Source organism: Macaca nemestrina, chromosome 2 (assembly GCF_043159975.1).
Source record: "Macaca nemestrina isolate mMacNem1 chromosome 2, mMacNem.hap1, whole genome shotgun sequence".
In the NCBI taxonomy this organism is placed as follows: Eukaryota; Metazoa; Chordata; class Mammalia; order Primates; family Cercopithecidae; genus Macaca; species Macaca nemestrina.
In genome coordinates this window covers 23,713,728-23,740,849 of record NC_092126.1, presented here as the reverse complement: position 1 = coordinate 23,740,849, position 27,122 = coordinate 23,713,728, and the positions used below count along the sequence as shown (strand labels likewise).

Below are 27,122 nucleotides of genomic sequence, written 5' to 3'. Positions count from 1 at the left end.
TTCCATAAGAAGACTAAAAGTGGGCTTATGCCACACTCAGAGCCATTGCACTGGCTAGGGTGTTGGGTCTGGAAGGCATATAAAACACAACACAACACAACAAAACAAAAACCTAGTTAAGAAACTATAATTCAATTCTTAGACTATCATATATGGGAAAATTCACATTGGTTCTAAACTGCTAAATAGAAAATATGTCTGTATTCACAAAAAGAGATAGAAGTCTAACTTCAGCCAGGTACAGTGGCTCATGCCTGTAATCCTAGCATTTTGAGAGGCCAAGGTGGGCAGACTGCTTAAACCCAGTAGTTCAAGAACAGCCTGGGAAACATGGCAAAATCTCCTCTCTACTAAAAATGCAAAAAGTTAGCCAGGTATGGTGGTGTGCGCCTGGAGTCCCAGCTACCTGGGAGACCGAGCGGGGAGGATCACCTGACCCTCAGGAAGTCAGGGATGCAGTGAGCTATGATGGTACTCTACCTTGTCTCAAAAAAGAATGAACAAACGAATGAACGAGAAGGAAGGAAGGAAGGAAGGAAGGAAGGAAGGAAGGAAGGAAGGAAGGAAGGAAGGAAGGAAGGAAGGAGCCTAACTTCAAACAATTTAGCTTCAAAAAGTGAGTAGAAGCCAAAATTCAGTGTTCAGAGATAGTCAAAAGGAAGTATTGATTCTTTTTGTTTGCAGGTAAACCAAAAGGGAGATTCTCCGGGTTGAAATTCTGCAAAATATATTTTCACTTAAGTACACCCTTCATAATGAGCCCTGTACGCATCCTGGTTATATCTTTTGCAAGTGCCTCCTGCGTGTGCCTTATGCTCCAGCTGTACCAACAACCTTCGAGAAACCTGTGCAGAAGCTCACCTTCACACCTTTGCTTGGTAGCTGCCTTGCTTGGGATGCCCCCCTTCTCGTTGTAACACTCACTCAGGTGACCACTTTTCCTGGGAAGACTTTTTCTTGCTCTCTTCAAGGACCTTTGCTCCAAGCCCCCTGAAAATACATGCACATTTTGCAAAGCATTTATCACACCGCATGACAACTGTATGTTCACTTTCCCACCCCCTCATTAGACAGTGAGTCTTTCAAAAGAGAGATGGACTGTGTCTATCTCCCTGTTGCTTTCTCAATGCCCAGCACAGTGCCTGGAACAAAGTATGTGCTCAATAAATGCTCACTGGATATTATTGGACAGGATTCCCTGTGTATGTAGAAGCAAATTCATTGCCAAATACCTATGGTAGCAATGTTGGGTCCTCCTCTGTGCATTGTTTACCAAGGCCATGCCATGGGGATACCACACTAGGGATGTGGCTGAGGAATTTTCACATCTGACTAAGCTGAGATGATTGTACAATTATACATCACTTCTCTCTGGAAAGAGAAATAGTTAGGATTCCTTAAAAGGGTTAGTAATCCCTGAAAAACCATTGCACATGCAGTAGCCTGAACCAATAATTTAAAAGCTTCTACATGACATTCAATGTTTATGACTCACTTATATTAGGTGAAAATGCAAAGGAGTATGCATCTTAAAGCTACAATGAGAGACTATTACATATCCACTATAATGACTAAAATTTAAAAAGACCAGCATTATCAAGTATTGTAGAAGATATGGAGCAACTGAACTCTCTTACACTGTTGGGGGCACTGTAAATTTCTATAACCACTTCGGAAAGCTGATTGAAAGGTTTTAATAAAATTAAACATATATCTACCCTATAGCCTAGCAAATCTTTCCCGAGATTTATATCCAAGAGAAATGCATATGTCCACCAAAAGACAGTCCCAAACTGGAAACAACCCAGTTTTCTGTAACACAAGAAAATGAATAAACATACTATGGTATATCCATGTACTCAATACTACTCTGCAATAAAAAAAAATACTGACATATGTAACAACAGGTATGAATCTTACAAATGTTATATTGAGCAAAAAAATGTCGAATACAAAGAATGTGTATTATGTAATATGTAAAAGAACCTCAATAACAGATAAAAACATTTATCAATGGTGATGAAATTCAGAAAAGTGGTAACCCTGGTATGGGGCAGGCAGTGACAGAGAGGGGCACGGGCAACCTTCAGGGTTGCTGGAAATGTTTTGTATGTTCTTCTAAGTGGTAGTTACTTGGGTATACAACTACATAAAAAAGTGGAGCCTTATATGCTTTAGCACATGCATGTTATAGCATACTAAACAGTTTTCATAAACTCGATGGACAGATCCCCTAGACGAGCAGAAGGGACAAAACACCCCATCACTCATATAAAATTCAGAGAATGGGTCATATACCCCCTTGTTTGTTCAGGGAAAAAGATCATCACTGAGAACAAGCTGACACGTGTTCCAATGGAGCTGGCATGGTTGTGGAGCACAGCATTATGGCAAACTCAGTGTATTCAAACAACTGAGGGCAAGGACATCCACTGCTCTGGATGTCACACCTGTAGCATAACTCCCTTTTGGGGATGAGTGGACATCTCAGCTGTACTCTCTATTATGGGAGTCTAGCAACAGAGGCCCTTCTCAGTCATATACTTTCAGTCAAGTCATTGCTTTGGGTGCCACTTTTTTGAAAGTCATTTTGTAAAAGAATAATGCTAAAACCCTCCGAAGAGTGTAAGTATACTAAAACCAGAAGCGAGAAAAGAAAAAAAAGAAAAAAAATTTGCAGAAATGTGAGGTGACTAAAAGATGATCAGAAATCTCAAATACTTGAAGTCTGCTGTGTCTGCCAGGCCTGTCCAATAGAAAGGAAAGAGATGCTCCAGAAAAATGTATTGTCTTCTCTTGACCAAACAGGGCTTTGGCTCCTAATGAGAGTTGAACCGGATTATCACATGAGGACCTGCAGACCTTCTTTTACTCTTTCAGTGTTTCTCAACAAGGACATTATGGCATTTGGGGCAGGACAAATGTTCGGGTGCAGGACTGTCCTTGTTCTGAATGTCCTAAAGGCCAGTAGCATCCCAGCCCTTCCATCACTGTGATACCAACAAAATGTATGAACATGTTTCTGAGTTGAGAACTAGCACTGATGTTTTTGGCCGAAGACTTAATTGGCATCCTGATGGCCTAATCCACCCTGAATTAGAATCTACAGTCTTCTGGTTGGTGTTTCTAGTATTAAATATCAAGAATAAATATCTAATGTTAAATATAATATTAATAACAAATTAGTCAACATTTGACAAAAATAGAGGGAGGACTTTGCTCAAAGGTCCAAATTTCCAGTTCCTTAAGAAGTGACTCATTGAACTTACCCACCCAACCTTTGCTGGCATTTGCATTTGCAATCTTGGACTTGAAGCCTATGTGGCAGGAAGGTCAAACAGCCAGGCACTTATTTCCTTTCTCCTCTGTCCATTGGGTCTCACCAATTAGATTGTGAAAGGAGGAAGCTAGCAGAAAAGATGATAGAAGGAGCCATCTCTTTAAGGCCTGGAGCAGAGCTCATCTAAGCCACCACCCCAGTCTCTTTCTCTTACCAACCCTTTCCCCCAGGAGGACAGAGTTTCAGGTGTATCTTCTGGCAAACAGAGCCAGGGAAGAAAAATCAGCAGAAGAAAAGAAATAATTCTGAAGTTCATGAACCTTATCAAAGTGAATGACTTTGCCCAGTTTTACACCCCCAGTCTCCATCTCACTGTGCAGGCTTAAATAACACAACCAGTTGTGTTACTATAATGACCTAATAGAACATCTCTGAAGATTCCACTTCATTCCTGCATCCATTCAGAGGAGGCCCAAGAGCAGGGCCTCTTCATCTGGTTTGCAGATCCCTAGGCAGTGTATCCCGAAGAGTGATATGAAAGATAAGTTTAGGGGGTAGGTTTACGAATTTTTGAAAGAAAAATACTAATTTTTTACAGTTATCTTTTGCTTTTAATAAATGACACATTTTTCATTTATATAAACAACATAGCTTCCTTTTAAAATAATTTATGTAAATCCAAAAGGTCAACTATAAAAAAATGTGAGACTGGGGATGAAATTATGGCAGTTTGGGATGATTTTACCTCAGAAGGGTCTAAGATGGGCTTCTAAGATTTCATAAATTCCTTGAAAATTTATGGGGGATTGTATGCTAATATAATTTTTTTTCTGGGAGGAAGGTCCACAGCTTTCATAAGGTTCCCCTAAAGAACCTTGAGTCCAAAATGTTAGGAATGATTGTCCTAGAATCAATGCTGTGCTGTTCAACACTGTAGCCACTAGTCACTAGCCACGCATAGCTACTAGACACTTCATACTTGCCTAGTTCAAATGAGATGTGCTGTAAGTGTAAAATACACTCTAGATTATGAAGACTTAGCATGAAAAAGAGAATGCAGAATGTCTCATTAATAATTTTTCTACTGGTTACTTGTTGGAATACTATTTTATATATTGAGTTACAAAATGTAGTATTAAAATAAATTTCACCTGTTTTTTTTTAAATGTGGTTATTAAAATAAATTTCATGTGTTTTTTTAAAATGTGGTTACTAGGAAATTTAAAATTACATATGTGAGTTAGATTTGTGGCTCACTTTATATATTTAGTGGACAGTACTGGGTTATAGTATAAGGCCAAGAAAAATAAGATAATCTCAGAAGTCCAGTACAAATTAGAATTATGAATATATTTTAAGGCAAATTTATAATGAAAGAAACTAGAGATAAATTTTGAGAAAACATGAACTTTTATAAAATGGATTTGGAGAGAAACAATTATACAGGCATACATTTCACTTTGTCCCCTTTGTCACTTAGCCAGGAAAATAAACCAGTAGTAGAAGCTTAAACTGTTCTATTCTTTCAAATTAAAACTATGGTTTCCAAAGATTCGAATGAAGGTAGAAAACAGTAATGGTTTTAAAGTTCCTGGGAAAAGTAAGTAAATGATTTAAGTATCTTTTTTTTGTTGTTGTTTAATATAATCTATATCCACCAAATAACAAAGAGTTTATTGTATTTGCTTTGGGCCAGGACCACCACCCATCTCTGTTTTATGGCCCCTCACTAGGGTAATTAAAGTGTCTAAGTCTTTTAGAGGAACTCCTGAAACTCCTTTCTTTGCCTGGACGGCAGCTTTCATCTCTGGGTCTGTACATCTTGGGGCATTACGATCTCTCTTCAGCATTTCCTTTCTGAACTGAAAGCTGATTCCTTCAATGTATAGTTGCTCAGGTGCAAAGGAATACTATTGTGAATTGTTTTCTTTTCCATTGTTATTATCAAGGCAATGGCTCATCTAGATCCTTCTACTCAAAGTCATTTCTTATTATAGAAGCTTGTATTTTCTATGGCTGAGCAATATGTGGGAATAGTCTCACAATCACTTTATCGCACAGTCCTGCATCTAATCTTTCACAGAAAACCGCATACGCATCAACTTTTTACCTTCAACTTCTACTCTCTTTGAATTTTAATGGAGAAAACAGCTACTTTTCATTAACAACATATTAAATAAAAACATAAGTCACTTAGTAACGTGGCCGTAATTGTAGTCCACACATCCAAGATGTAAATGAACCAAGGCCAAGCTTAAATGAGAACACTAAAGGTCCATGTAATCTGCTGGTTGCTAAATGGGATATGCTCAAATCTTTGTTTCTTATTCCTGATTGCCAGAAAATTAAGTAGATAAATGCTCTTACAATGAGCAGATTCAGTGCTGCATCTTTGCTGAAAAATATGTATTATACTATTTAGGATTAAATGAGAATTGTAAAATATGTATGATAGGATTTGGGATTAAATGGGAACATCAAAATGAAACCAATAAAATCGACAATTTCAGCAGGCTCCTAGGTAGTCAGGGTCTCTCTCTTCAGACTGTGTACTAAATTCCTGCTTCTTGCATTTGGCTCTCTGTCTTTTAGCATTTTACAGACAATAAGCAGCAGCAGCAGAAGAGAAAGAAGTCAAATACATAGTCTATCAGATGAAATTATTATTTGTTAATCACTCTCATGAAAGATTTGCTGGGGGAAAAAGGTTAAGCTTCCTACTACATGGTGGTCCCTAGATTAAGTGAGATAGGTAGTTCATCACTGCTGCCTCAGACCCTGTTAACACTGATAACTAATGGCTGGCATGATGCCTGTCATATTAAATGCTTCCTCTCAAAGGAAGAAAAACAGCACTGAAAGAAAGTAATTGGTTCACTCTCTATTAATTGCAAATGGTTTTAAAAGAGCAAGGAGAGGCCGGTTGCAGTGGCTTATGCCTGTAGTCCAGGCACTTTGGGAGGCTGAGGCGGATGGATCACCTAAGGTCAGAAGTTCGAGATCAGCCTGGCCAACAGGGCAAAACCCCATCTCTATTAAAAATACAAAAATTAGCTGGGTGTGGTGGTGCCTGCCTATAATCTCAGCTACTCAGGAGACTGAGGCAGGAGAATCGCTTGAACCCAGGAGGCAGAGATTGCAGTGAATTGAGATGATGCCACTGCACTCCAGCCTGGGTGACAGAGTGAGAGACTCTGTCTAAAAAAAGCAAGGAGAACACTTGCTGTTGTCTTTGATGATCAGTCTAAATATAGCAATCCCTGTCTGTTTTTCCTCATTGATTAACAACAATTTCAAAGGTATGTTAGTGTGCCAAATGTTTGAGGTAGAAATAAAAAATTTTCTAAGATGTAATAAATCATAATACAGAAACAGTCCAGAAATGATACCACCCATTGCCTTCAATAATGAAAACAATAATATGAGAACAAAACCTGCTAAGTGTTGAAAATGGGTTTCAGGACTGATAGCCTTCCCTCTCTGCCTCTCCCTTTCTCCTCTTTAATGAAAGTCAAATTCCTCTTATTCTTCTAGGTTTCATACAAATTCTAATGCCCTCAGTAAAGGATTCACAGATCACTGCAATCCACCATCATCTTTTCCTCTTCTTAGTATCTTCAATCTGTGATATCTGCCCCATTCATTTGCAGTTGCCAAAACACAAATAATAATGAATAACAAGAATGATTGTTCATCTTTTTGTGAATATGTATCCTGATCTCCCCCCACCTCCATCACCACAGTTAGTTACAATTTTCTTTTTATTTTTTGAGATGAAGTCTCACTCTGTGGCCCAGGCTGGAGTGCAATGGCGCTATCTCAGCTCACTGCAACCTCCGCCTCCCAGGTTCAAGTGATTCTCCTGCCTCAGTCTCCCAAGTAGCTGGGATTATAGGTGCCCACCACCAGGCCTGGCTAATTTTCATATTTTTAGTAGAGAAGGGGTTTCACCATGTTGGCCAGGCTGGTCTCAAACTTCTGACCTCAGGTGATACACCTGCCTCAGCCTCCCAAAATGCTGGGATTACAGGTGTGAGTCAACGCTCCTGGCCAGTTACAACTTTCTTAAGGGAATTGGCTGTACTTTTCATACCTCCCACTGGCATAGCATGGTATTTTGCATAGAGAAAAGCTTAGTAAATATTTATTTGACAACGTGTTTTCCCAAAGGGAGCTAGTAAATACTTGTTCCCTCTGTTATTAAGTAAACTCCCAAACCAGAAATTGTTTGGCCTTGGTATGGTTTCTTCACTAGAAGCTGTCCAGTCTTTTTTTTCTTTTTTTTTTTTTTGAGACAGAGTCTCGCTCTGCTGCCCAGGCTGGAGTGCAGTGGCGCAATCTCGGGCCACTTCAACCTCTACCTCCTGGGTTCAAGTGATTCTTCTGCCTCAGCCTCCTGCATAGCTGGGACTACAGATGCATGCCACCACGCCCAGCTAATTTTTTAATTTTTAGTAGAGGCAGCGTTTCACCATATTGGCCAGGCTGGTCTCGAACTCCTGACCTCATGATCTGCCCGCCTCAGCCTCCCAAAGTGATGGGATTACAGGCGTGAGCCACTGCTCCCTGCCAAAGCTATCCATTGTTTAGAGTGGACTTCTCATATGGTTGCCATTGAGAGTGTTCATAAAATAAGTCAACATAACATAGGAATGAACAACTACAAAAACTTGTGTTTAGAATAAAGTAGGTAATTAGACGATTTTGTGAAAGAGACGAACATTTTTTGATGAACTATTTTGTTCACCCAAGTAAATGCTCAGGGACCTCCTGGCCCTGCCACCCCCATTCTCCCACTTCTAATGGATATATTTAGGAATTAAGAAATTTGAATTTTGTTTCTAATTCAATCAAAGAGTTGCTGTAAGAGTATTGGAAAATCCTAATGGTAAGGGTTTAAATCATTCATCAGTAGACAATGGAATAAACCAGACATTTGAATCAGATCCTAAAGGATACACTTACATGGGTTAAAATTTGAAACCCTAGGACAAAAAATGACCACACAAAAGCAATTAATATTCACTTAACTGATAGATACTAAGCACCTACCATGTGCCAGGCACCATTCTAGGTACTTGGGATATAAATGTAAATAAAACAGACAAAGGCTTCTGTGTCCTTATTCTCAAGGAGCTTACATTTTAGTGGATAGAAAGTAACAACAAAATAAATAAACTATATTTTATGTGAATAGGTGAAAGATGCTATGGGATCAGAACTGTCAAGAGCTGTCCTTGTTGGGGATCTGAAGTGACCGATAGAGTGGACTTCAATGAGAGGATAAAATTCAAATTAAGACTTGCAACAGGTGAGGGAGTGAGCCCAACAGGCATATTGGTGGGACATCTGAGAGTGTTCCAGGCAGAGGGAACAGCTATCTACTGCTAGAGCAAAGATAAATGAGAAATTAGAACAACACATTTGCAATGCATGAGATGGACAAAGAGATAATATCCTTAATAAAGAAAAAAAGAGTTCTTAAAAATCATTTTAAAAAATCAATATCCTATAGAAAATGGGTGCATGACATCAACAAATAATCCTTTAATCCAGGACAACAAAAAGTGAAAAATGTCCAGCTTTACAAATAATCAGTAAAGCATACATTAAAGCAACCTCACTATTGGGGTTCCCAGTTTGTGAAGATTAAATAATGTTGGTGAGGCTGTAGGAAGGCAGACATTCTTCTGCAATGCTAATGGAAGCATAAAATGACACAACGTCTTATAACATAATTTTACTATGTTTATCAATCGCCTTTATTTTAGAAACACTTCTTATGGAAATAATCAGAAGTTAAGACAAAATGTATATATAAGTATATTTACTGCAGCAATATGTATACTAATATTTAAAGACAAGTGATTAATACCTAGATATCATCCAAACTGAAGTCTGCAGCCCAGGAAATATCCGTGAACATCTAATGCCTCCACATGAATATTCCACAAATACCTCAAACTCCAAATGTCCAAACCCAAACTCACCTTCTCCAGTCCCTGTTCCAGCCCTTAGATCTCTTTCTCTTGTCTTCCTAGTTCAGTGAATGTCACCTACTTACACTCACTGCTTAAGACACAAACTCAGGACTCGTCCTTGATAGCTTCTCTCTTGCTTCCCACATTCTGTCAATCCCCATTCTTTGTCAATTCTACTTCTGTAATATTTCTTGACTACATCCATGTTCTCCATTCACACTGGAACTGCCCTGGTGCAGCCCTCACCATTTTAAACTTAGGCTAATGAATAGCTGCTTACCTGGTCTGGTCCACTGTGGCCAATCTCACCTCCAACCTGACTGTCTTCCTTGCCCTATAGGACTCTTTCTTCTTTTTTTTTTTTTTTTTTTTTCAATTAATTACTTAAGTTAATTTTTATACTTTAAGTTCTAGGGCACATGTGCACAACGTGCAGGTTTGTTACATATGTATACATGTGCCATGTTGGTGTGCTGCACCCATTAACTCGTCATTTACATCAGGTATATCTCCTAATGCAATCCCTCCCCTAGCCCCCCACCCCACGACAGGCCCTGGTGTGTGATGTGACTCTTTCTAAAATATAAAACTGGATCAAACCATTACTTTGTTTAAAATTTTAAAATGGTTCCCTACTGCTATCAGATTAATATCCAAACACCTTAGACTTTCATGATCTGACTCCTGATGGTCAACTCTCTTGTCCTGCCGGCATGAATCTTTCTTCTTTTTTTTTTCTTTTTGAGACAGGGTCTCCCTCTGTCACCCAGGCTAGAGTGCAGTGGCAGGATCATGGCTCACTGCAGCCTACAACTCCTGGGCTCAAGGTATCCTTCCACCTCAGCCTCCCATGTAGCTGGGACTACAGGCATGCACCACCATGCCCCCCTAATTTTTTGATTTTGTAGAGATGGGGTCTTGCTATGTTGCCTAGTGTGGTCTCAAACTCCTGGCCTCAAGAGAGCCTCCCACCTTGGCCTCCCAAAGTTATGAGATTACAAGCATAAGCCACTGCACCTGGTCCAGTCTGAGATCTTAAACTCCATCTACTACCATCTTTTTACAAATTACATTTCATGTCTTTGCATATTCTACTTCCCCTGCCTGTCCTCCTATATCTTTACTGTTGGCCAGATAACTTCTCTTCACCTGTGTAGACTCAACTGAGGTATCCTATCTTCCAGGAAGCCTTGCCTGACTCCATGCCCCCAATTCATTTTTGGGTTTCACTGTTCTATTGATCTCTCAAAGAACATCACGCATATTTATATCATAGCATGTATTATACTGTTGTGCACACGTTGCTTTGTTTCTTTGGTAATTCTTTTGACTGCCACATCTAGCTAAGCTGTAGTACTCCAGTAGGCACAATTTACACAGTGTCCAACCTGCACAACCGTATTGATCAATCATGCATCCTTTCCACCATAGACAGATCATCTTTATACATCCATGCACAATAAGTGGCCCAGTTCAAGTGCTAGAATAGAGACGTTTATATAACAGACATTTGTTTAATGAAGGAAAAAGTGAGCAATCAACAAAACTCTAGTTGTCTTGATGAAAAATTCTTTCAGACCAGTGATTCTCAAAGTGTAGTCTCTGGATAAGCAACATGCATCACTGGGGAACTTGTTAAAATGCAGATTCTCAGGCCCCGCTACAGACCTACTGAATCCGAGACTCTGGCAATGGAACCCAAGACACTGTTTCAACAAACCCTCTAGATGATTCTAACACATGCTTTACTTTGAGAAACACTATCTTAGACTGCTCAAAACTGAAAGTAAAGATTTCTTTCAAGGGCTCAAATCACTTTGCCTATAAGAAGGCCACTTACTTAATTTTTTAAAAAGTTTAAAGGATAAGGCATTTCACACATTCAAGGTATATAAAACAATATTACAGACACCCATGTACCCACCATTCAGATCTGTGGGTATTTGATCCATCACCCTAAAAGAAATAAAACAGCAAAACACTACCAACCCATCTCTCTTTCTCCCCTCTCTCTCATCTCTCACCAAGCTAACTACTCTTTTACAGTTGGTGTGTGTTTTTCCCATGCATGCTTTTATACTTTTACTACGTAAGTGTGTAGGCATCTACTTATTAATGAGAGACTTTGTCCAGGATGTCAGAGCAGAAATCACAACACTTGCCCCAGCAAGCTGCATGGGAAGACACCTGGAGTAGCCAGCAGGCAGTGCCAACCAAACCTGCCCCTCTCCAGCATTTGGTGGGAAAAAACAGGGCTCACATGAGCTTTACAAAATGCAATCAGAGGGGGTTAAAATAAGAAAACCAACTTATACTTATTTAACTGTTGCTGGCTGTAAAAGCTAAAATAAAAAGTAGGTTTTGCCTTGAAGCTAAGGGTGTCAAACACACAGTACCAAGAAAGTTGTACTGAAAAACTTGGTCATTTTTGTGTGAATTACACACACAAGGGATGTGTGTGCCTGCCAGTGTATCATGCACCATGGATATAAAGAGTTCCAAAAGAGCTATGCTCTTCCTTTGGATATAAGGAGTTCTGAAAGAGCTGGCTTCAACTGTCAACACCATAGACGAGTCTTGATTTTGTCATCTGTAAAATGGCATTACCTGCTGTCTTATGGCTTAACAAAAGGGAGTGATGATGACTTGAGTGTTAATTTCTTTCTTATTTGGGAGCCTATAAGTTTATGAAAATATGATTTCCAAACTCATAAGTCTACTCCTCCTAAAATTAAAAAATTAAAGTCAGAAAGAAGAAAAGAAGGGGAGAGAGCAGGGAAGGAGGGAATAAGAGAGAGAAAAGGGAGAACAAAACTTAACTACTATTTCCTCCCCATCCTGACTTTCCTACTTTATCCATCTTGGCTTCTTATGATGACTTCCTACTCATCTTTACAACCGGCTTCTTACGATGACTTCCTAGTCATCTTTACAATTTGTCTTTCTCACATTCTCTTTCAAAATCTGTAATTTAGCCTCTTTATCCAGGTGATTCTAAGGGATACTAAAGTTTGAAATCATTGCTACTGGTGTTATGGAGCCCTAAAAAAAGTTTTACACTGTTGTTTTTGTTTTATGTATGCGTGTGTGTATGAATATATATACAAATATAAAGTGTGTTTATATACATACACACACCTCCGTGTGGTGTGTGTGTGTGTTTAAACACAGTTCACAGTTTTGGATGGCAGCTAATGAATACACACATTCTCCTTGGTCAATTTACTCTACAAATTTGATCATATGCATCTATTTTCTACAAATTTGATCATATGCATCTATTTTCTCCTATCCCTGATACCATCTCACTAGTATCGAGCTTATCACCACAAACCACAGTACTCAAAACCACCTTTCATCATTCCCCTTTTAATCCGTCATACACTTGGCTACAAGATCAGTCCCTTGAAGCCCCACCTTGACCATTCCTCTCCGTACTTCTTCCAGTAGTTGACTAATTGTGACCAAGTCTGCCAGGTGTTTCTGCAATGTTCCCTCACAACCAAATCCCACTTTCATTCTGGGTGGCAAGGTACCAAGCCACATTTTCCCACTTCTTTTGCAACTACGAGTGGGTAGATGAGATTGTAGATAGAAGTTGTTTGATGGGCATTCTGGTAAGACCTTCTAAAGAAGAAAAACACAGCTAGTAATGGGTGCCTTTTTCTACCCCTCCCCCATGTTGCTGTTGTCTAGAATTTATAGGTGAAGGCTAGCACCCCAGCAGTTATCTTGAATCAAGAGGAAATCTTGAGGATAAAGCCATATGCTAAGAACAGCAATGCAGAATGATAGAAGGTACCTGAGTCCCTACTGACCATAGAACCAAGCCCCCTACTTTAGAGAAAAAAACCTTTTTCTGTTTAAGTCACTGCTTTTTATGGTTTTCACTATGGGCAGGCCCCAAATAATACTTTGATCTCTTCACAAATTTAGCTATTTCTCCAATTTAGCCAATGTATTATGTTGGTATACTTTGCTCTATTGCTTCTCTTCCAAAGAACAGGGGCTTGTGGATAGAACCATCTGAGTTAAAGCCCAGCCTGGCCACTGTGACAGTGAAGTCTTTAGGCATTGCTCCTAACCATTTTAACCCAAGCTTCTTGGTCTACAAACAGGGAATAAAAATAATATACACATTGGGGTGTTTGTTATTTTTCTTTCAACCTGCTTTTAAACTGTTAATAGCTCAATAGCACCACGAGGGAAAACATTTGGGGAAAGGAAAAGGAGATAAAACTCAAACCCGGGCCAGGCGCGGTGGCTTACACCTGTAATCCCAGCACTTTGGGAGGCCGAGGCAATCGGATCACGAGGTCAGGAGATTGAGACCATCCTGGCTAACACGGTGAAACCCCATCTCTACTAAAAATACAAAAAATTAGCTGGCCTTGGTGGCCGGTACCTGTAGTCCCAGCTACTCAGGAGGCTGAGGCAGGAGAATGGTGTGAACCCGGGAGTCAGAGCTTGCAGTGAGCGGAGATCATGCCACTACACTCCAGCCTGGGGGACGGAGCGGGACTCCATCTCAAAACAAAAACAAAAACAAACAAACAAAAAAACCCTCAAACCTGGATATAGTTTCTAACTTGTGAACAGCTCTTACAAGCAGTTTGGTGGATGAAAATGCATATTGTTTAAAACAAAGTGGAAAAATGTCAATAAATTGGGCTTTAACGATCGACATGTTACCCTCCCATTCTCATGAATAACTGGTATCTGACTACACACGTTACATTAGCCACTTGACCAAGGAAGGAAACAAGAGATAGAAAATAAATAAATAAATTTCAAGAACTTTGGCTCTAGGAGGATCAGTTGCCCAAAGTCCCTGGAATGGAGAAGACATATGATTTATATCTTGATATTTTCCATTTGGTTAAATTGGCTCTTAATGACTTGAAATAGGTCCTTTCAAATGGAATTGCAAAAAAGGAAATTCTGCTCAAACTCTTATATTGTGTAATTTCATTTCTGCTCTCATGCACATTAAACTAAACTGGTTGGAGAAAAATCTCTTGCTAAATTAAATTTGGTTTGATCAGGAAATTTGTGTGCATGTGCAGGCAAAGCACAGTATGTGTGGGTTACAAAAATGTCCTGGTTATTTAAAGTGTTCTTTTTCATGGATGATTCAGTTTTACCATAGCTTCATTAGTGAACTAAATTTGTGTTAATGTGGATTTGTGTTGTGAGTGAAATAGGCTTTGGCCCTTTGTTGGGAAATCACTCAAGTAGTAGACATTTTGTCCTTTCTGAACAAAAATAATACAGCCTCAAAGGCTGGAACATTTGAGCATCTTCAAATCATTCCTTCTCCAGCTCCACATGACTCTTTCTTGCCATTTCCTAACGCCATCATCATTTCCTTTTCAAAAACCTTTTCCTTGCTCATCCCAGTCCCATTTCACTCGTCAGGCTCTAAAATGCAGAATTGGCCCCTGGGTCCCATCTGCCCTGGCCTATTTCCTTAGCTGTATTTCTGCCACAATAATTACCTTCCACTTTACTACCTGACTTCTTCTTCTTCTTCTTTTTTTTTAGATGGAGTCTTGCTCTGTCACCCAGGCTGGAGTGCAAGGGCACCATCTTGGCTCACTGCAAGCTCCGCCTCCCAGGTTCATGCCATTCTCCTGCCTCAGTCTCCCGAGTAGCTGGGACTACAGGTGCCCGCCACCACGCCTGGCTAATTTTTTGCATTTTTAGTATAGATGGGGTTTCACCGTGTTAGCCAGGATGGTCTCGATCTCCTGACCTTGTGATCTGCCTGCCTCGGCCTCCCAAAGTGCTGGGATTGCAGGCGTGAGCCACCACACCCAGCCCCTACCTGACTTCTAAAACTCACAATAGCAAAATTTAAATGAAGTTTTTCAAAGTATTTCAGGGCAAGGAAAGTGCTTTTTAGAGGGTCAAAATGCCCTACTGCAATAACACAGGTACAGAGCCCATTATTTGATAGTTCTTGATGCCGGCTGAAAGCAAAAAGACTGAATTTGCAAGTAGCCTGTTTGACAGGTACCACTGAAGGCCTGTCTTTCAACCTCAATCACCAGAAGTTCCACTCTGCTAAGATATATGAGAAGCCTGCATTTTATAGGGCATTTAAAAAGCAGTCAGACGAGTCAGAGCAGAGGATTAAAAAAATTATGAAGAATTTGTATTTGATGAATACTGTTAATAGCGCATGTTAAAGTAATGCATGACAAAAATGAGGTTTATATCAGTGAAGTACAGATTACTGAACAACATACAATCCCAAATTAAAGAAAGGCATCTTTGGGACCCCCACAGGATGGGGCCTCACTATGGCATCTCATTTCCCTAGGCAATGAGCAACAAGGTCTTGGATGGAGAGTCAACGACAACCACTTACATGCTCAGCGCCTCCAGAGGGCCCCAAGCTTATTTTCATCTTTCCTCTCTTCCACAGTCTTCCTAATTGCATTGAAATTCTGGAAAGGGACTCAGGAGGGACATTTCTTTTGGGGCAGTGGCTGAAGCTAAGACTATCCAAAACTCTTAGCCTAAGTTCAGATCAATGTGACCCTGCAGAACCATCCTGAATGTGCCAGACCTGGACCATGTCTTTCTATACAATCTTAGGAGGCAAAATCCAGCACAGTTAAAAGGGTAGAATTCCATGTCATCTGGCTCATTAAGGAAATAACATACACCAGAATGGGTATACAACATGTGTAACATTTGTCACATGTTTCTCACTTACGGAATTCTTTATATACATGGAAACGGATAGAGAAGCCCAATACCTAAACAGATAAAAGTCCAGCTGCATGTAGAAACCCAGATGGTTTCTACCCACCAGCACTCCTCCCAGCAGAGACTTTTAAGGGGCTTCTCAGAGCCTTAGAAGCTCAGAGGACCCCCATTTGGAATATGGTGCCACTCTACACCTCCTGGGAGCTACACACTGGGAGGGCAATGATTCTTGGCCTCTGTGGTCAGTGGAATCAAATATTGTCCTCTGAATCTCTAGTCCCAGAACTCCCAGGTCTCACATCTCAGCCACATTACAGGTTTCATTGTTAGGAATTCCTTGAGAGTTTTTTTTTTTTTTTTTTTTTTTTTTGCTGGATTTGGTGATTATTGAACAAAAAATATTAGAACAGCATGATTTTCAATCTTCAGAAACTCTGTGTAATGACTTTAGACCGGATCCAATAAACAGCCCACATAGTTTTAAGGAAATTGATCAAACTCAAATATTTGGCTACAGTATTTTCATTCACTAAATGACTAATTTATTTTTTCTTTATTTTCCTTTTTGTTTCTATTTTTAATGGAAGTACAACTTATATAAAGTAAAATGCACAGGTGAGTTTTAACAGATGCCAGGTAGCCCATGGTTCTATAAACATTTCCGTCACTCCAGAAAATTCCCTCAGGCCCCTTGCCAGCCAATCCTCTCTTCTCCCCAAGGTAATCACTATTTTGATTCTTATCACCACAGATTAGTTATTCCTTTTCTAGAACTACATAAAATGAATTAATACAGTGTTCATTCTTTTGTGTCTAGTGCCTCAGGTTTTCAGTATTTATAGAAATCTCTTCTTAGTTTCCTTATCTGTAAATCTGTAAATCTGAGGAGAATGCCTTGTAAAAAGAATGTGCAAGAATTGGGAGGTGCCTCCGGTTTCCTGGTGGGAATGGAAGACCTTTGAGGTCACCTTGATTGAGGTGGGATGAAGAAGAGGCTGAGGACTGAGGTTGCAGGAGCTTTCTCATCTTTAAACAGAACAGCTGTCCTTTTCCATGCTTTACAAATTGAGGTCCACTGAAAGATTTCAACTGGGAAAAGGAGAAGGCTATTTGTAAAGATGAAAAAATACTTAGAGAACCATAGGTCTTGAAGATTCTTAGTGATCTCTTTTTCTTGAACATTCTATAAATTACAAATAGTGTTTTCTGATATGAGAACTATGGCTGGTCCTCTCTAGGGAGGGCTGGGAGACAGAGGCAGCCAGACAGGGGGCCCAAGGGAGGGCCTGGGCACTGAGCGCTGTAATACTAGTACTGGTTACAATCAGATAGCACCACCCCAACCCAGGCGCCTAGACAATAGGCTAGAGGCCATGGGCAAGAGGAGGCACAAAGACAGCATTCAAAAGGCCGGGCTCCCGCAGCCAGTGAGCATTTCTATAGACTCTGCCAGACCCTGGCCAAGCCTGAATGTCTCCTTATCACCAGAAAGCCATTTTTCCATGGTTAGTTTTTAAACTGCTAAAAATAATAAACACAGAAAGGAAAGTTCCGACACAACCTTATATGCAGAGATAAACTGAAACTGTGTTGTTATAATAATGTAAACAAACTGGATCCTAAATTATAACCCAGTGATCTGAATGGTTGCTTGATATGACCACATAACTCAGGACTGAAAGGCGAATTCAGAAGACTTGCTAGTCAAGTGGATCTTTACTGCACAGGTGATTGTACCTTATCTGACTTGCTGGAACCAATGGGTTATGTAATTCTCATGCTTTTTTTTTGTTTTTTGCACTCAAGGAAAAGACACATGGGAAAGGATTGTTAGATCTTCACTGAGCACAATAATTTTCTGGCATAACAAGTGAAAATGGGCTCTTTTCTCTCACTGCCCTATTACTCTTCTTGAGTGAATTAGTAGCATTGCTTTTCTGTTATGTTTTTAGTTCATTTAATGCTTTATATTTCTTCTGAATACCTATATAGTTCAAAACTACATTAAATAACAACAGCAGCAACACTACACATTAGGAGATAATTCCAATAATGCTAAAAAGGGACAATTAATAGCAAAGATCGCAAGTTTGCAAATAGTCAAGCTGACATCTGACCTTCTTATTCATTAAATCATGTGTGGAACTTGGCACCCACGCAGGACAGCCAACCAGAAGGAAATCGCGGATCTGCAACAAAGGAAACACAGAAGATAAATACAATTTGTTGTTTTAAAGTTTCCCAACATTTGATTAATCTACAACTGTTCTTATTTCTATATTTAAACAGGGTCTGGTTTCAGAGCTGTCTCTGATTTTGAATAAATGCAAATAGATTTAGATAAAATCTTATTCTAAAGGGGAGATGGTTTCAGGGAAAGGGACTGTAAGAACACATTACAGGCATGGGACAACTTTTGTCAATCTCAGAGATCTACATTTCTGTGGAGTTTTAGGGACAAGACTCAAGAGCTTTGGACTGGCAGTCTGGGAAGATGAATAAAGGGCAAATGTGAACCTCAAACTGTTTAGTCACTCTGTGTTAAAGAGAATCCTGCTTTATCTCAGTGGATAGTTCCTGGAATAGGTCTCAACATATAAAAGCTGCAACTGAGCCGCTGAGGTGGGACACTGCCATATGAAACCTGTGGGGAAGCGACGGGTTCTCCATCAGGGTATGCATCTGAGCATGAAGCCATGGAGCTGTCTAGATTGTGCTAAATGCAATCATATGGCGAACAGTTCTCCCAGGTACAAACAAGACGAGAAAGGCAGCCAAACAGACCACGACACCTGCTACGCCACAGAGGATGTCGCTGAGCGGCTATCTGCGTGGCAAGCGAGAAGCCGCTTTCTAACTAACTGCAGTCCTACAATTTTTGTTGTTGCTGTGGTGAATAACACAGACATTCTAGAAAAACAGAAGTTAGCAGGGAAAATATGTCTGGGTTCCCACTACCCAAAATATAAACCATTGCTAACATTTTGTCATGTATGCAGTATTTTTTTTTAATTTAAAAAAGGGTATATTTTAAAATAACATGAAGAATGCCTTTTTGTAAATTAGAAAAATGAGAGCATAGGTATAATCTCCTTCATAACCCCACACCAAGCCTAGATTGTGAGTTGGTTTGTATCTTTCAAGACCACTATTTTTCTTTTTTAACATTCACATACATAAACCCATATCCACGGCAATGAACAATGCTTGTGTATTTTTAATTTACCTATATGATATGAATCCCTGTTTGTGTATCTTTTGTTCTACATTTTTCACTCAATATGATGGATGTGGTCTTGAAACATGCTAATCTATACCAGCTCATTTCCTTTAACTGCCACACAACTGAGTAAATATATATTCAGTTGTTGGCTTTTCACCCAATATCCAACGTTTATGGCTACATAAAAGCCCTTGTTATATCATTAAAGCGATTGTTGGTTATGTGTGGGTGTGCATACGTATGTGAGCATAAGCAAATTTCCTCTGCTCTTGACTCTGGGTTTCTGAAGAAGCTGCCGGGTCTTGTCTCTGCAGTGGTTCTTCCACCCTACGACTCCATGCAGTGGACACTCAGTATGTTAAAAGGAAAAATATATTTATTAAAATGGACTTGCTTATTACTAATTTTCTTCCCTTTTAAAACAACATTAGGGAGGACTTTGGAGTTACATGTATTTATTTTCTTCAAAATTTCTCTGCACTGCCCGTTTCATAAACCTTCAAGTCCAAAACCTTTAACTTCACCTGACCGTTTGGCTGACAGTCAGGAACTCTGATAGTGCACGGCTGAAGTCCAAGGCAATTAAGAAGCTTATTCAAAAAGGATTCTCAAAGACCACATTCACAAAGCCAGGAAGGCTTGTGTTTGTAGCAGTTGTTACGACTTTATGGCAATTATGTGTACATATACACCATTGCCCCGACATTAATATATAAATGCAAAACTGTATTTATATATGTATTTTGGATGCAAAAATTGGACTTCAATATTTTTTTTTGAGAGTGTAATTTTGATTTAGGCTTTGAACAATATATCTGAACTTGACTCTGTGAAAAACCCAAAAATTCTCATATAATTAATAAGCATTTGTATACACAACATTTATTCATCACACAATATGAACTGGGTTGTTCTAATTATTTTGTCTAATTTCACATAAGGTAATCCTCACAATGACCGTATGAGGAAAGTATTATAAAGAGCCCCGTTTTCCAGATGAAGAAAGGAGAGGAGAACAGTTAAGCATTTTGCCCAAAGTCAAACAGTGCAGAAAAGGCCAGCCAAGAATCGCACCCAGGCAGTCTGATGTCATGGACCTTGTTCTAAATGATTGAGAACAGATTCAGGTTTTAAAGATAAAACTGCGAAGAGGAAAATGAAACACTATCACCGAGGTGGCTTCCAAATTTTGCTATAATACAAACATGCGGCGTCTTTTTCATGGTATGCCTCAAACTGAGAACAAACCAAATTAGAGTTCTGCAAGTAGACAAATTGAAAGTGATTTCCCTGTGATGAAGGAAATTTAAAGCAGCAAGTTCAAGCCCCAAACCCTTCCAACGTAAACATACCCATTCTCAGTTCTTCTCTTTAGAAAACTCAGGGGCTGTGAATTTGTTCGTGGCTCAAAGGAGACTGCCCAGTTTTGTTTACACAAGATTCAAAGCAAAAATGAGAATCACTCCCTGGGACAGCTTTAGCTCAGAACGTGTGTTCCTTGCACATTTTTAATAGGGGCACAAATATATTAACAGTGTGGTCATTTTGTAGTTTCAAAGGAATCTGTTTTGTAACTGATTCATATTTATATTTGGAATATAGTTATTTCTGGGTATGAAACAGTTCATTTTGTTAAGCCATCTGACCTGAGGTGAGGTTGGCACTATTTCCCATGACTGCTCCCAATTAGTGCAAATTGAAGGTTAAAGGATAAATAAAGTCCCTTTAACTTGGTTTACTAATACGTTATTTATAAATGGCTCTTGACCTATTTTTTGACAGTAACTTTGTATGAATGAAATTGCACAGAACAAACTAGCAAATACATAATGCATATTTTATTGCAAAGCATTTAAAGGGTTAAATTTAAATGAATTCAATTTTAAAGGGGTTAATATTAGAGCAAAATTAATGCCTTCTCCTCCTCCTCCTCCTCCTTCTTCCTCTCTCTCTCTCTCTCTCATCTCTGGTTTCTCACTAAATCATATGAGGCCTGAGGGCTAGACTGATTGCATTGTATTAGTGGCCTTTTAATTTTTTTGTAAAGTGCTTATTCATTCTTTTAAAGTTTTATTTTGACAGTTAAATAGTATCCCATAATATCACACTTATTGAAGGCCAGTGAAATCTTTTCTTTTGCTATTCCAAATAGGACTACAAAGCATAGCATCGTACAAGTGCCAGTTCTCACACATACAAGTTAAAATATAGAGCAGATCTTAATAGAATTGGCCATTCAAAATGCACATTTTACATTGTGATTGTATTTCCAAATTAGATTCTATAGAGGTCGTTTCAATTTATGTCTATGTCTGAAAGTCCTGTTTCTCCATGTCTTTGCTAATATGTTATTAAACATTATATTTATCTGCTTGATAGCAGATAAATGGAATCCTAGTCAGAGTTCACATATATCTTGGGTAAGTAAAGTTGTGAATCTTCTGATATCTTTAAACGTTACTTGTATTTCTTATTGTGTGAATTTTCCTCCCTCTGTTTCCTTTCTTCTTTTTATCCTTCCTTCCTTCCTGTCTTCCTTTCAATGGTTTGCCCAAGGTTTTCTGCTACGTTGGTGGACATTTTCTTATTGATAAGCCATTACATGATATCTTCTAGAGAAACAAATTCTTGTTCTTTTGGCTTTGCTTTTGGGAGTTTTGTCAATATCCTTTTTTTCCCTATTTTTTTCCCTCCTTTCCTCCCTCCCTTCCTTATTTCCTTTCCTCCCCTCTCCTCTCCCCTCCTCTCCTTCTTTTCCTTTCCTCTCTTTCTGTGGTACAATTAACATGAAATCTACCCTGTTAACAATTTTTTTTTTTGAGACAGGGTCTCACTTTGTCACCCAGGCTGGAGTGCAGTGGTACAATCTTGGCTCACTGACACTTCCATCTCCTGGGCTCAAGCGATCCTCTTGCTTCAGCATCCTGAGTAGGTGGGATGACAGGCGTGTACCACCACACTCAGCTAATTTTTATATTTTTGTAGAGGTGGGGTTTTGACATACATGTTGCCGAGGCTGGTCTCAAACTCCTGAGCTCAAGCGATCTGCCTGCCTCAGCCTCCCAAAGTGCTGGGATTATAGGCATGCGCCACCATGCCCAGCTCATAACAAATCTGCTCTCCTGTGATTGCCATGAGAATATGCCTTAGAAAGTTTGTTATGGATGAGAAACACATAGAGGAGTTGACTCACGTCAGTTGTCTCCACCAAGGCCACCCCAGGTCAGCCTAGACCAGCCAAGTCCCATCCATATAAGACAGCCCAGCAAAGATGAGCAGAGTCACCTAGCTGACATACAGCTGACCACAAATGCATGAGTGAGCTCACCCAAGACGGGCAGAATCAGCCAGCCACCTCTCAGACTCATGAGCTACTGAATGCTAATCATTTCAAACTATGTTTTGTGGTATTTTGTTACTATCCCTGGTAATTCCAAATAATGTCATTATGCACTAGATAACTGATAGAGAGCTTATCCTTGTTGCGCTCAAAAAAAAAAAAAAAAAAAAAAAAAGAGAGAGAGAGAGAGAGATAACCACATAAAAAATGATTTAAAATTAGGTAATAAAATTCAGCAAATATCCATCAAATGCCAGCTGTATGAATCAGGGTTATCCAGGAAAACATAAACCGGCTGAAGTATTTAAACAGAAAGATTATAATGCAGGGGATTGATTACGTAAGTGAAGGAAAGGAAGTGAAGTCGAACAGGGGAGAAGGAGGCATCCAGCAGGAAACCCCTAAGCTATCGAGACAAGAATGGAGGTGTTGATTTTGGAGGCCTGGGTTGGGGTCATTCAACAGAAACTGAAAGCTTTAATTGGCGATTCCAGTAGGAACTGAAGCCACAGAGAAGACACAACTGTTGTCAGAGATGTTGTCTGAGGCAGAGAGAGTGGAGAAGAAATACCCTGACTTCTCCCTTCCTTCAGTCCTCCGATCTTCCTCCAAGGCCTTCCAATGGCTGAACCCAGAGGAGGCACATACCTCAGGAGGCAGCCCCTCAGTGATACAGAGGCAGGGCATGGAGAGGACCTGTGGGCAAGCAGGTGAATACACAGTCATGCTGTGCAAGGTACTCTACAAGGTGTTGCTCAGTGCTTTGTGTGACATCCTTAAAAATAACAGAATCAGAAAAGACACTGGGCTTGACGGTTAGAAAGGGCCCAACTGGGTGGAAGTGAGGGAAAGGATGCTCAGGCTGCAGCAACTGTAGGAGCGAAACGCAGGAAATACCGAGGGAATAGCAAGTATTCTGGTTTGGCTAAGAAGGTTGTGTGTCTGGGAGAGGGAAACAGAGGTAGAGAATGGGTGATGAGGCTGCAAAGGCAGAAAGAGTGCTAGAGCTTGAAAGATTCGGTTCTAATCCAAGTAGATTGGACTTTCGTTCTAAAGGCAATGGGAAATTTAATGGTTCTGAGCAAAGGATAATATAATACCAGTTGTGCATTAGGAATATTAGCCTGATAGAAATTTGAAGGATCAATTAGAGAACGACAAACTAGACTAGGGGTTATTAATTTAAGTGTAGACCTCAGGGAATTTACAACCCTCCTTAAGTAATTTGTAGAAGTTTGTTCGAGCATTCAATTTCCTGAGAGATGGTGCATAGCTGTTGCATGGTTTTCAGTGGAGTCTATGACTCCTGACCCCATAAAAACTGTTTAAGCACCAGAAAGCAAGGAAATCATCTAGAAAGCTTCTATCATAATTTCTTTAATGAGAATCAAAAACATAACAGTGGTAATGGAAATAAAAAGGAGGAAATGGAAACATTTATGAGGCATGGACTAAACACATAATCTAGCTGAACCTGAACAGAAACGAAACAAGCCCAAGAGTACTGAGAGGCTTAACTATGGGTAACATCCATCTGTTATTCTTTTTCTTCCTTCTATAAAATGGAGAAATCAACTCCTGTTTCCAAGATACCATAATGATTTACTAAATTAGAAAGTTCTAAGATAAACATAAAGCATATATATATATCATCACTGCCCTTCTCCCATGTTCACCACACAACTAATCAATTGCAGTCTTTCTTTACTGCTGACTCCAACAACAATCTCTAAATCCTTCTCAAATAGCACCCAGACAGGCATTGCCAACCAGTTTAAGAAGAAACTTAAATGTCATCGCTGCTGTAAGACATTTTCTAGCGCTAGCATTTTTATTAATATTTATTGTATCGCCTGTTCTTTCGTTTCATAAAGATCTAGTACCAGTGAATGGGTATATTTGGCAGAATGTATTACATACTGATATATATATTTCCCACATGTGGGAAATTTAATCACATACAGTTGGATTACTAACTAAGTCTTATGCAAGTTCATGAATCTATTTAATGTTAATTCAAAGCAATTGACACAGATTTTAACTAAGCTGAATTAGGAGGGAAAACTGTGTTTACGTGAAAAATTACTCTATTATCCAATTATCATAGTAAGGTTTTAAAACCAGCACATGTCATCACAATCAACTATGAGTGACTTCATTGTTTGGTAAATTCTGAACTCCAATCATTGGCAAGTAGGTATACAGTATTGCCAAAAGCCACCTGTGTTTTAAAAGATGGTGACTTTTGGGTTGGCATTCGAATGTCACTAGGGTGATTTTATTTCCTTGGGATGTTTTCTATCTGACATTTGAAAAGACATGTAATTTCAACACAGAACCACAATATAGACAGATTCAGATACGTCAAGTTTGTTTTCTGCTTGTAGTTGATCAACAAGAAAATTATTACTCTCTACTTCAGCATGAAGACTTCGCCTGCTCCCCTCTACATCAAATTCTGAAGTATGACCCGTTCAAATAGAAACAAACAACATTTGGAAAAAATATACTCACAAAATTGGAAAATAATCCTCTAATGTACTAAATTCCCAGCAGTAATTATTTGACCATGATCTACAATAAAAAAATAATGTTTTAATCTGTAACACATACATACACACATATGTAGGGATATATATATATATATATATATATATATATATATATATATATATATATATATGTCTGAAACAAAAGTTCCACAAAATAATATTCTCACTCCTGTGATACACTTGGATACCTTCTATTCCATTGAACTCTACCCTATTTTGTCCTATTTTATGTACTATTTCATTTTTTTAAAAGTAATAACATGCTAAATTGATTTCATTACTCACTAATATAGCCCAACCACAGTTTGAAAAACACTACTGAAGCAAAATGACTAAAGTACTCTGACTTTATTCACCAATGTAAACATATCCACAAAAGACCAATCCTGAGCAACTTAGCAGGGGAAAAAAAAAATCTCTTGGCTTGCTCCCTAGTATCCTGGATGAAGCCAAGGTTTGCTGAGCCAATTTTTGTAGTTTGTGGTTGACAATGACTGAAAACTGAAAGGCAGAGATCAAATCCTCACTTTCCCTCTCAACACATCTCTTCCGCTGGGTAATTTATACAGTGCAAGTATCAAGCTATTCAATTTTGCTGTCATTTACTGTTCTTTTTCCAACAGCAATGGAAACACAGCATCAGTTTACTGTCTTCTCTCTTAGGTAGAATTAGATTATTGTCCCTCCTACCCCTTTAAACAAGGATGGCATTCACCACTTCAGAGTCACTCTTAGAGGATCGCCAAACAAAGCATGGCAGGGAAACTACTATCCATGAAGGAGCAATAGCAAAATCTGGGAATTGAGGTTGTCAGTCCAGGTTATATACAAGAACACGCTTTATAATGGTTCTTTTGATTGAGTGGACACAATTAGAACTGAATCAACATAATTAATAGTAAAAACAAATAGACACTTTAGGCACGCAGAGTGCAGCGAACTACTCTGTGCCTCAAGTTCTGTAATAGGACAATAACAATGCTTAATTTATAGAGACCAGGGTTAAATTAGTAAGTTCAATATTAAAAATGTATAAAGTGCTTGGAAGAGTGCCTGGCCCAAGAAAGCACGCTATAAGTGTTGTTTTTATTATTATGCTGGCCCTGGGAATTGGCAGATATTGGTCTAGTTCTATGCTGAATCCAGTGCAAAAATCCAGGAAAAGAAGGGATGGTTCTAAGTGCCTCTAGAGTTATGCTCCTCATTTAAAGTGTCAAACTGGGACACTTTTGAGGGCTGTTGGATTGGTTCACTGTATTGATCGTGGGGATGCTTTAACAGCATATACATATGTCATAATTTATCAAATTGTATATTTTAAATACAATTTATTTTATGTCAATGAGACTTTAATAAAGCTAATAAAGTTAGCTTTATTTAATTAAAATTAAATAAAGTTAATAAAGCAGACCAAAACTGAAAGAATATTGAAAGGAGTATACTTCCAGTAGAAGGAGAAAGATCCCAGATGGGAGCTTGGACACACAGGAAGGAAGGATGAACACCAGAAATGGTAAATATGCAGTAAGTGTAAATGCGGTAAATATAAATGAATATATAAATGAATATTAACTATTTAAAACAATATAAAAATTGTTATATCTTGTGGAATTTAAAACATGTAGAATCGAAATGTGAGACAATAATACAAAAGGGAGGAGTGGTAAATAAAATTAAGTCCCTTGCATTTTCTGGAAAGTAATCAAAGTCACAATTTATATTATACATTAAAAAATTAATGATTCACTTTGTAATTCCTAGGGTAACCACTAAAAGAAGAGTAAAAGAATAAATCACTAACAAGCCAGTAGAGGTGAAATAGTTCATTAATTCAAAATATGGTAACAAAGGAGAGGAAAAGGAACACTAAATAGCTGGGGCAAATAAAATGTCAAAGAGTAATATGATGGATTATAACCTGAATATATCAGTAATTGCATAAAATGCAGATAAACAGTTCACATAATATACATATACTAAATTATTTTTTAAATCCCAGTTAAACGCTGCTTAACTGAGACACACTTTT

General features: G+C 38.9%; 1 protein-coding gene across 17 annotated transcripts in view; it reads right to left on the bottom strand.

Annotated features, from left to right (window-relative positions):
- The window catches only part of LOC105488927 (thyroid hormone receptor beta), a 381,615-nt gene that overhangs the window by 199,079 nt on the left and 155,414 nt on the right, over positions 1–27,122 (bottom strand). For 9 of the 17 annotated variants that reach the window (XM_011753445.2, XM_011753444.2, XM_071090821.1 and 6 more), the window contains exon 2: positions 18,096–18,167. Coding sequence is in view for 1 of the 17 variants with exons in the window: in XM_071090811.1 (XP_070946912.1) it covers positions 862–990; positions 1,233–1,266 (163 nt within the window). In the remaining 16 variants the exon portion in view is untranslated. Of the gene's footprint in view, positions 1–861; positions 991–1,232; positions 1,372–3,269; positions 3,408–18,095; positions 18,168–27,122 lie in introns of those variants that run through there. The other 8 variants (XM_071090815.1, XM_071090812.1, XM_071090813.1 and 5 more) reach the window with 3 other exon arrangements.